This window comes from Cariama cristata, unplaced genomic scaffold, assembly GCF_000690535.1.
Source record: "Cariama cristata isolate BGI_N322 unplaced genomic scaffold, ASM69053v1 scaffold653, whole genome shotgun sequence".
Taxonomy (NCBI): domain Eukaryota; kingdom Metazoa; phylum Chordata; class Aves; order Cariamiformes; family Cariamidae; genus Cariama; species Cariama cristata.
Genome location: NW_009606413.1, coordinates 38,727 through 50,255, shown reverse-complemented (window position 1 = coordinate 50,255; position 11,529 = coordinate 38,727). Strand labels below are relative to the sequence as shown.

Genomic DNA, 11,529 nt, shown 5'->3' with positions numbered 1-11,529 from the left:
CACCCAAAAAAACCACCACACTCAAAAAAACCCCAGGATGTGCAGTTTCCAGTAGGGAGGCATGGTCTTTTATTTCCTCCCTCTGTGCCTGCAAAAGCGACAAACCAGCAGTAAGCTGCCTTTGCTTTGCAGATATCGTAATACATGGAAGTCAGGAATAGTTTCCTATCCTCTAATCAAACTTTATTTTGTCATTAGGAGTGATTAAGGTTTATTTCCATTATGGCAAGGTGGATTTTCTTCCACCTTGTACCTGCTGAAACACATTATCAGTTGGTGCTGGACTTACTGACTCTCTTGAGCATGTACCTCAGGAGCATTGTCTATTTAACTAGACACGGGAAGAAAGAAATAAACACTGTAACTTTACTTTTCCTCTGCAGAGTTGACCCCTGAGGAGAAAGCCATGAGGATTGCCAAAGCTATGCGTAAGCAGTCGTCAGAGGTAAAGGAGAAATGGGAGAACCTAAATGCCAGTGCCAGTATCTGGCAGAAGCAAGTGGACAAAGCATTAGAAAAACTGAAAGACCTGCAGTGTGCCATGGATGACCTCGATGCTGACTTGAAGGAGGCTGAAAATGTGAGGAATGGCTGGAAACCTGTGGGAGACTTGCTCATAGATTCATTACCAGATCACATTGAGAAAACTACAGTAAGTGTGGAACTCCTGGGAAATATTTAGCCTGTGTAAGAGTCAGACCCCTCCATTCTACTACCCCTAGTCACCTTAGATGTGTATACACTGCGTAGTTAAATTCTCACATACAGTTTGAAGTGCTCTTTAGAGACTAGATCTGAGGTCTCAAAGAAAGCCTGCTGCTGTGCCACATTCACTGTGTCAGCTGTGATGGCGTAAGCACATGTGATCAGCAAGCTACGGATGTGTAGAGAATAGAGCATTCATTAAATGAAAAAAATTGTATTCTGGGATTTAAATAGTTTCCTCCTAGAAATACTGTCTAATCCATAGTTAGGCCACGGGTGTGTTAGGAGCTTTGCCCAGGCGCCAGAGTACGAACGAGCCGAGTCAGTTCTCATCCTGACAGTTGACAGTAGGCTCCCCTCCTTTTCGTAGTGGTGAGCTGTTTGGCCATCATGTATAGCTTTCTTCTTAGAAAAACATTTAGAGCTCTTTCAGTCATACAGAAGTATATACATAGTTTTAATTTCTGTTCCTTAACTTTCACAAACTTCACACATCTATTGTCTATTTTAGCTTGTATGAGTGAAACCTTGTAGTTGCTTTTACTTTAGTCTGGCTTCTCTTCAGGATTATTTCAAAATGAAGAAGACACACTACCCTGTAAAGTTCTCATGGGCGTACCAGTTCTTGCAGCGAGGGTTCCAGGCCACCAATGCAGGGCTCAGCACCCCAAGGCACAGCTGCTCGTGATGGGTTGTAGTTGTCCCCTGCGTGGGTTCGGTGGGGACCCAGTAATGCAGAGCTCCCCAAAGAAGGAATGTCTTCTCATAACTAACATACTCCAGGAAAGCTGACTGGGGCAGTGCTTGAATATCAGGGATTCCAGGAGAACATGTAGATATGCACATGTAGGTAGAGAAAACTGCTGTTTCAGGCAAATTTAGCAGTTATCACCAAGCTTCTGTTTCACAAACACAACTTCAGTTCTTAAGCTCAAGAATGAATATGGCAAAACATTAGAGGACCCTGGGGTCACGTACCTGGCCGTCCGTGTCTTCAGCATGGGACACTGGTGTTGGAAGAACAAAGGGCCATGGGCTGCACAAGTTTTCTGCAAGTACTCTATGTATACACAGCCTGTGGACTCATAAGAAGTTAACACAGGGCTGCATTGTTTCAGGTGTACCAATGTAAACATCCTCATTCTCCGAATTTTGTTGTTACTTTCAGGTTTAATGGAACCAAAATCTTTAAAACAAAGGCAGTCATAGCTGATTTATATCCAGACTGCTGTTGACTTGACAAGAGTAATGCATCTCCTCCTCTCCCTCTTACATTTTAATATAGATACTAAAGCAAGCAATAAGATGCTGATGCTGAATAGCTCTTTGTTCTCATGTTAAGAAGTGATTTGTCATATCTTGATGTTTTTCTCCATAAAGAAGAGTAAAGCAAAGTCTTGTAGATTTTCATTGCTAGGGAAAAACTGAAACATCTGCTGAAGTAATAGAGGCTTGCTGGCTGTCCAGAAGCCAAACACTTCTTTCTTGCCAGTAGGTTCCTTCTGTCCAGGGCCTGATGGGAGAGATTTTGAAGGGAGGTAAATAATTGAATTGTCCAAAGAAAATATTTTTTCCAGTTGGTTTTGGCTTGTTTCATGATGTTTAATCAACAATTTATAGGATTGAACAATTAGCTGCTCACAGCAAGACAGACATTTGATGCCTCTTTTCAACTGTAACTAAAACTTGCATCAATTTTGTCCTAATACTGTATTTAGTTCCATTTGATTCAATAAACCTTTTTCTTCTTTTTAATCCTTGTAATGGTTTTACTCTACAGTTCTAATCAGGTAAAACATTGTAATCCTCTTCCTTAGAAGATACATTCCTTCATGCTTTGCTAATTCAATAATAGTTTTTAAATTGAATTTTTGTCAGCTGCTTAGTGCTGGAAAACTGTAGTTACTGAACACATTTTTTTCTTAGGAGCACTTGACAGGCTGTATATTGCTAAAGCTCCTGATAAAGCATTACGTATTTCTTTTTGGAAAGAAAAGCCATATGGCACCACTAAAAAACTTCTTTAAATTGCTTTAGGGGTGCAATTTGGATATGAGCATTTGAGTAAATTTCATACTGTTTTTCTCTAAAGATGGATATGAAGGAGTTAATAAGAATATTGAAGTGAGTGAACTTTCTTTGCCGGAGAACTGAGTTGCGTACAGTTTAGCATAAGCTGCTATGTTGGGCAAGTCAGCACCACGTTGAGTTTATGGTGGCTTCTGTGCTGCTCGGACATCCATTGAACATAAATGTGTACTCCTTACTCTTTTAGGCTTTTAGAGAAGAAATTGCTCCCATCAACTTGAAAGTTAAAACAGTGAATGATTTGTCCAGTCAGCTGTCTCCACTTGACCTTTATCCATCATTGAAGATATCTCGTCAACTGGACGATCTTAATATGCGGTGGAAACTTTTACAGGTATTCTTCTGAATGTGTACAGTAGGTGTGTGGGGAGGGATGCTTCCCACTCCCTTCTGTTCTCTTAAAAGATGCATTATTACCATTTGTTCATTATTTCTGTCTTTAAGGTGTTACTCTAGTGGTACCAAAGCGATAAAGGGAGCTGTCTTTCCTTGTGTAGCTTGACTGAAAGCTTTTCCTTTCAAGCTGTCTCAGCGGTTTACTCACTCAGGAGATGGCGTTAATCTCTGGAGGCTAGTGGGAACTATTGCTGCATGCTTTTGTGTATGTCTTATAGCAGTATTTTTACTGCATAAATCATTGTTACTGAAAACTGGTGTACATATTTCTGTGGTGTTTCCAGCTTGTGTGAAAGCTGTTTTATTTTGGTTTTGAATGTTCAGTTTCTGCAGGGAATTTCACTTAAAGTGACGTAAGTATTAGTAGAGCTATAACTAGATGTGAGCAATAGCACATTTAGCATTATAAACAGAAGAGGATGTGCTGTGAGAGAGATTCGTATTGCTTAGTTACGATTATTGTGCTTAAACGGTCTGAGAAAGGTAAATCAATGTGCCTGATTACAGTTCAGGCTCATGCAGTTTCGCAGGGAACGATTTAATGAAATTTCTTACATCATTTAAAAGCTCCTTTGTCAATTTTTGCACTTTCTCACTTTTTTTTTTTTTGGTAGGAAATACTTACTGTGAGTCAGCTGCTATTTGTTTCTTTATCTGGTTTCTAAGGGTAATATTAAGTGTTTGAAAGAATTGGGGTAAGGATGGAAGATCTGTCACCTCTGTAGCTGAGGGCAGTGGGACTGAATTTTCAAAACCCTGGGCATCAATTTCTGGGCTAGTAATTTTGAATCAGTCCCTCCTGAGAGGAAAGGCAAAACTATTAATGTGTCGTATCAGACCTTCCCTTTTATTTTTTTTCTTGTGTCCTCTCAAATTGAGTTAACCAAGCAGCCAAACTGCTGCTGGGTGTGCTAGTGCAGTTTCAATTAATAAACCAAGGGGGAGTCATGTCAGCCAGTGAAGCGGTATCTTCCAAAACAGTTCTGTGCTGGAAAGGCAGCTGTGAGATCAATACAGTCAAACTGAGACCTGCTGACTATGGAAATATGGACAATGAAGGGTTCGGAGGAGGTCAGAAACTTCAGCAGTCGGCTGTAGTCACCATGAAATTACTATTGTTCGTTATTGATCTGCGGTACACGCACGGGAACGCTGCAAGACATGAACAAAACTTTCATCAAGCAAATGAAAGAAAAAAAATAGCCTTGAATAGTTGGATGTCAAATAAGTGCTATGATGCACAGACAATTTAAATTTATTTAACTTAAAAAGGATGTAAACAAGTGTTTTTGTTATCATGGCCCTGGTGTTACAAGGTAAATGCAATGTAAATTTTGTGTATGTGTGTTTATGTGTAGGTGTCTGTAGATGATCGTCTTAAACAGTTACAGGAGGCACACCGAGATTTTGGGCCTGCATCACAGCACTTTCTTTCCAGTAAGTTCTTTGAATTAATAGATGCATGCGAGATGGGACGGCTTTCTCAAACACTGGCTGCTCTTTACTCCAGGTTTCCCTATGGCTTGAGGAACAGAAAGTTCCTTTTCCATGTTTTTATCTTCCTCCCTGTTTTTGTAGGGGTGTTTCATCTTCATAACTCCGCTGACATTCTCACTGGTATGCTTCCCTCTGCAACATCTTGCTGAGTTATGGTTGTGCCCCTGGCTGCTTTATTCTTTGTCCTCTGTTTGCTGCAAGGTCTGACCTGTGGCTGTTCCAGAATCTTTATGTGTTCATAACCACATCTTCTCATCCCCTGCTACCTCTTTCCTCGGTTTCCCTTCACTTCCACATTTGCTGGGATGACACAAAAGAAGAGTTGCCTGGATATTTTTTTTATTAAAGACTTCATGTGATACATTCCTGGAACTTCAAATAAAGGGATGGGGAAAGGAAACCTGCATCACTTCCTTCTGAGACCCATCTTTGCTGCTTTTTCTGTTTAGTGAAAATTTTACACCTGTAAGCCTGCAATCTTCCATATACTAAGAGGGCAAAAGCAGATGCTTTTGCTCCCTCATTAGACTTATTTGGTACAGATGGGTAGATTATGATATCAAGATCCATGTTGATTTTCTGACATTCCAGCCTATCTGCCATCATCCGAGCTCATGATACAAAGTGTTAACTCGGTCGACTCTCTAGTTTTTAACTGAAGGCTTCAATAATGAAGATAAAATTATTGCAGGAGTTGAGAAGAGAACATAAAAACGAGCAGCTCTGTCCCAGAGATTCTCAAGTGCTATGTCACTGTATAGCTAAACAGCTAATATAATTTAAAACAATAAATAAATCTTGATTTCTTCTTGAGTTACGTGGCAACCATATTGTTATTTTAAATTGACAACTGTTTTTTTCAGTGAAGAACATGGTAAACAAGGTGCAGTGTATTTAAAATATTACAGCTGTTATACAAAATAATGATTCCTGGAGCCACTTTGTCAATTTAAAAAAAGGACAGAACAAACAAACAATTTTAAAAGTATGTGATTTGTTTGGTTTTTTTAAACCCTGTTAGAAGTATTGCATAGTGTTGCCACAGTGGTTTTATAGCCCTTCCAATCTCAAACTTGTAACCTTGAGGGTACACCAATGTAATAATTTGCTAAAAAGAATATAGTGGTACCTCTGGCACTTTTGAAAAATGCCAGATTAACTGTTTGGGAGAGTAGTCAGTCTAGTCTGTGTAATGTTCAGCTGACTGATCTAAAAAAAAAATAAAAAGAGACTATGCAGTGCTTTATCAGCATACCTCAGCCTTGCTTAGGGCATCTTCTCCAGGTTTAAGGGGACATTTGGTTTATGTTACATACAAAAGTCAAGAAGGGAAAGTTTCCAGATTGCATGTTGGTAGATACAGCAAAGAGCTATAGCCAAGTAGCACAGTCCTGCAAATCCAAATAATATGCAGTTATCCATTTAAATTATTTGTTAAAAACAAACAGCCTCCTTCCCCACACAAACTACAGCAAAAACTTCTTAAAAAAAACCCAAACCCCTCTTTTAAGAGCTTGAACTAGTCAGAGTTACAGAACTTAATACCTTCAACTTTTATATAAAAGTCTGTTAAATGAAAGTCAGGGACAGTAACTTCAAAAAGAAAGTAATAAAAAAATGATTAAATCTGGAAAAATGGAGGTTTTATTCTGACAGATTGAAATAGTGCATATTCTAAATCAAATTTTTCAAACCTTTTTAGCAGCCATAAATGACTTCTAACTGTGAGGAACAAGTAGAGCGATAGTCTGAATAAAATAATCTCAAACTCCTGACACTGAGATTATGATATGTATGTCTTGTGCAAATCTTTATTGCCAAAGTTGCACTTCTGAATTAGAGGGGAGGTTTTTATCTGTGCTCATTTGACAGCAGCTATTTTAAATTTACCTCACCTACCTGTTACTCTTCCTTCAAATCCTAACAAGAGACCATAGCTTGTCATCACACTATTTTTAGCTGTCTGGCTCCCAGTTGTCATTTATTCGGTAATTTGTGCTATCAGAGTGCCTGTTTCTACCTGTTCATCAGATTCATAGAATCATAGAATAGCCCAGGTTGGAAGGGACCTCAGAAGATCATCTGGTCCGACCTTTGATGGCAAAGGGAGCCTCGATGAGATTACCTAGCACCCTGATTCCAGCCCCCTTAATCCAGTCCTTTCACCTCTGCAGTGGCTAGTAACGTTTCTCTACTAAAAAGACACAGTGCAGTGTTGAATACTGCTGTTGGAGTTCGTGGAACACCAATTACATGGATTCATCCAGACTATTGCTAAGTAAGTGCTTCAGAATATTTCTGAAGACTGGCAAACAACGTGACGTTGGCCCTCCCTAAAGTGCCCTGCAGCAGGAGGCTGAGGTAAAGCGCTGTTAGGAGGCCACGGCAATCTGTGATCCCTCTCTTCGCTGAGATGTTTATCCTCTCTTGTCAGTGGTAGGCAGAATTTGATTGCTCTTTTTTTTGTTGCTTTGGATATGGAAAGTAAGCTCCTTGCAAGTTAGTTACCGATCAGTAAATTTTACGCATCCCTCATACAGATAAAGGTGAAGAATCCTTCTAATCTTTATTCTCTGCAAAAAAAATTGTTTTGCTGTCTCCTGCCTTTAGAAGCAATAACTTGTTTTTTCTGTAATTCATTTATGTTCTAAGGCCCACAACCCACTCCTCTCTGCCGTGTTTCTTGTGTGCTTTCTTAGAGGAATCCACGAACATCCACGAAGCGCTGGCTCCGCGTGTTCCCTAACAAACAGCCTAGGTCTTGGAGTGGCCTGCTCACAGCATCTCTGGGTGGTGTCCAGCCTTACCAATATCTGCAGGCCTGCTAGCGAGTGCCAGAATCCATAACTGCTCTGTTCAGTTTGCATCCAGAAACTGATTTTAAAAAAAAGAATGGGAGTTTCATTAGGTTGAGGTTCATGCAGCAGAGAACCGTCAATGTTTTTAGAAAGGTTGTTCCCAAACAGAGCATGACTTGGTCAGTAATAATTAACACTATAATTTATTACATTGTTTAGTCCGTATCTGTGTCACTGCAGTATGTCTATAATCTGTCATAGCACATAAATCGTACCTAAGCAAACTGTGACCAGATTTTTCTTCTTAGTTAGCTGATATAATTAGTGTAGTAGTACTGAAGCCACCATAGGTGCCAAACTGCAATGCTAAAGAATGAAATTCTCAAGCTGGTGGCCACCTTCACCCATCTGGTTGATTTTATTTTTTTTCTTCTTTTTTCGGTTATGAATGCTTAAGGATTATTTTTTAGTTAAATACCTCTATTTGAGCATGTAACCTCATGTATTTTTTCTTTACCGGGTAACTACCTACCTCTTTTTTGCAAATGTTATTTTCTTCTTTAAATAGTGATACAGAATTTTCTATTTTTTCTTCTAGTGAATAATGTGGTTTACTTGATTCCTGTAGTTTCCCAGATATTCTTCCCAGTTAATCTGTCTTTTGGTACATGAACGTTTCTTAAATGATAAACCGTGAAATTCTGTGTGATCCAGGAAGAGGACACAGCCATTAAAGAGCTCAGGGCAGAGCCGGCTGGGAGCAGGGCAAGACCTGCCCCTCTCTGCAGAAGCGCTGCCCTGTGGGGCTTACATGGCTTGGAAGGCTTCGCTGCAGCCTTGCAAGGTCTTCGGGGAGGAGGAGAGAGTTACTTTCAAATGGAATTTTTTTTTTTTTTTTTCCCCCAAAGAGGGATGAGCTCTGAAGTGGGCCATGCTTGCAGAAAATTAGATTAATTGAGAGTTTAATTACTTGAGACCCAGTGTGGATCAAAGCTGTGTCTCATTTTACCAGGTTTTTAAAGAGGGGTGTCAGCACCGAAGAGTAAGCACTCTTGTCTTGGAGGTGTTGGCATACGTGTACAGTATAAATTCATCCTATGGTGATGATCAGTTATTGCTACCTGTTCTTTCAATTTATGCTTCCACAGTGAATCTAGTGAAGTGAGTTTCTTCTATGATAAGCCCCTAATTAACCAGGCACTAGTCCGGTAATTTCTGGTAGGACATACAAGTGCCTATGGTTCTTCAGTAAACAGCTGCTTTTAAGTTGAGCACCAGCAGTCCTGTTGGCCTGAACGCTTTTTCCCCTTTCATCTCCTGGGATCTTTCAGTAAGCACAGTTGTAGTGTCATGTATGACTTCATGCCTTTTGCAGCTCAGTGTGCAGAAGGCTTCTTGATGTTATGGATGATATCTGTTGATGTATCAGACTTGCATAAAGTCTGCACAGATTACCACTGTTCGGCAAGGTGTGCAAAGATGGGTTTTAATGCCTTTTTTGTTAGTCATACAGTGTTAATCAATCTTAATTTGTGTTGCAAATATGAGCTAAGGGTTGTAACTAATAAAAATAAGGTTGATATTTCTCCTTTTTGTTCTGTTGCAGAGCATTAATTATAGTAGTGGAAGCATTTATTTTCAAAGTTTAAGCTGATAATAATTCTATGGAGGCAGGAAAACCAGTGTCTCCGTTTTCCCTGGATGGATAGCTTGCTTGCTCAGAATTTATTATCCTTCTTCGAAGTAAAATCACCACATTTGTTTTATTTCCAGCTTCGCATCAGATAGATGCCTAGAATCATCTTGATAGATTAACATCGTTTTCTCCAGCTGATTTTCTAATTACTGAAAGTTGTCTGGGAAATTTTAATTGTTCCCATTTAATTTCTTAAAACTGTTTTAATTTTAAAATAAATAAATAAAGTTGGATTTTTTTTATTCGACAGGTGCTTTCTAATAATTACCTTCTCTTTATTTCCTCAGCATCGGTACAGTTTCCGTGGCAGAGATCTGTTTCACATAACAAAGTGCCCTACTATATCAAGTAAGTTTGCCTTGGTTATTTTTTCCTTAAGCATGACAGAGGGTTTTACCACCATAACCTGGCAGAAAAACATAGGTACTAAGTAGTAACTAGAAATGTTATCAATAGTTTCTCCACACTGTGTTATGCTGCATATACTATACATTTTCATGTTTATTGCTTTGTATACTGTATTATTTAGAAATAAGTACAAAGAAATCAATGACAAACCCTAACTAAAAACCCCACTCCAACAGATGGGGAACAGCAGAGATGCTCCGGTGTAATAGAGTATTGGTATTGAAACTAAGCTTGGTCTTATATGTGTGGCTTATCCAGAGTATAAGCTGTAGACTGAAGGGAAAAAAAACCTGAATACATAATGTATTTAAAAATGCAAAGTTTATAACCTATAGCAGAACAGTGGTGACTAATATCTATAAAGCAGATTCAGAAATAGACACATGTTGACTGTCCTGTCATTTTCTTTACTTTATGGAAGTTTTTAAAATGCTTGATATTAAGGTCAATTTAACATTAATGTAAATATTGACACAAATTGTACAAATACCTTGGTTACCAAGAGGAATGGTTGAGATATTTAATTTGAAAATAATAAGAGATACTTAGTTATGGAGGTATGGAGATTCTAATGTGTTCTACTTGGAGCAATCCTTAACTTGAGTTTTCTCATTCCACCAGCATTTATTTATGTGCTGTTTGCCAATACTTTAAAGGTCAAAGATTGCAGCTTTGAGAGAAGGATAGCTTTTTGCCAGAAACATAAATGAAATTTTAAGAAGGTACAGTGTATACTAAGCCAGACCCAGAGTGGTTCATTTTAGGCTGAAAAAGATGGGGTTTAAAATGTTATCAGTTTGAGTTTGGAAAAAAAAAAAATAGTTTTTTAAGTCTGTAGGATGACTATGAATTGGATCTGCAAAGAAGTCATTCTAAAAGAACATTGGTGAGAACTTTGTACTATCGTATATTGCTCTGTCTTAAATCTGAGCACCACGTTTTGCGCTTCAAACAATTTATGAGTGCTTGAGAGCTTTGAAAAGCAGGTAACGCTAAATCTATGTCGATCAAACCTGTTGTCATCATTCTTGAGGTGTGACGCTTGTTTTTGAACTGTGATATGATGATTATTTTTTTCAAAGGGTCTGAGTAGGTGACTAGAAAAAGGAAAAACCTGCTGTGAAGAACCTTGAATTTTCTATGAAAGCATTTGCACCTCTGCTGAAAAGTTTTGCAGGAGGCGACAGAAAGCTGTGACACGCTGGAGGAAAGGTTCCTCCCTCAGCCCCCAGTGGAAAAGGAGAGGGCAGAGGTTGGATGTGGGGGCATGCTGAGTGCCCAGGCTCGGGCAGCAGGGCAGTTAAAATGATCACACCTACAGCAGTAGGTCTGTGGGGCTCCCGGGTACGTTCGGAGTTGGAGGATAGAGTGGGCAGTCCTGCCACCACAACAGATGGAACAAAGATTAAAGCTTCTGATCTGTGCTGAGCGAAGCAAAGATTTTTAACTTGAATATTTCATATGCATATCCTTTTTTCATGCCTCATAATACATTTTTTTGAGTTTATGGGCATCTTCCTTGCCGCACCTCAGCCAGAGTTCAGGTTTTGGAACCCTTTTTTTTTTTTTTTGTCATGACTAGTTCAGAAGAAAGTCAGTCTTTTCAGTCTGTGCACTAGGTGTAATCCTGCAAGCATGCAGCTTGGTGGAAAAGTATCCACTGACGCTGTGGGCTTGCTCTGATAGTAGTGTGTCGGTTGCCCTAGAGCTAGACTGGGGAATGCAGCCAGCTGGGGCTGAGAAACAAACCCCAGCATCTCAGAAATTGTTTTAATGGTCTTGCACAGGAAGGTTGATAAAGGGATGGAGAGTGTAGGGCAAGTTCTCTGGGGGTCGAGGTCTTTATAGAAGCAGAGACCACTGGTGTATTTTCAAGATGGCTTTAATGAAGTCAACAGATTAACTACTGCATCTCAAAGAAGACTTTTCCTTTTTCAACAT

At 39.3% G+C, this 11,529-nt stretch overlaps 1 protein-coding gene across 1 annotated transcript in view; it reads left to right on the top strand.

Annotated features, from left to right (window-relative positions):
• Window positions 1-383: 383 nt before the first annotated feature.
• The window catches only part of LOC104156417 (utrophin-like), a gene marked incomplete at its 5' end in the record, with an annotated part of 48,598 nt that continues 37,452 nt past the window's right edge, over window positions 384-11,529 (top strand). Inside the window, 4 exons of the mRNA XM_009696329.1 lie at window positions 384-652; window positions 2,981-3,127; window positions 4,548-4,626; window positions 9,468-9,528. Coding sequence (XP_009694631.1) covers window positions 384-652; window positions 2,981-3,127; window positions 4,548-4,626; window positions 9,468-9,528 — 556 coding nt within the window. The remainder of the gene's footprint in view (window positions 653-2,980; window positions 3,128-4,547; window positions 4,627-9,467; window positions 9,529-11,529) is intronic.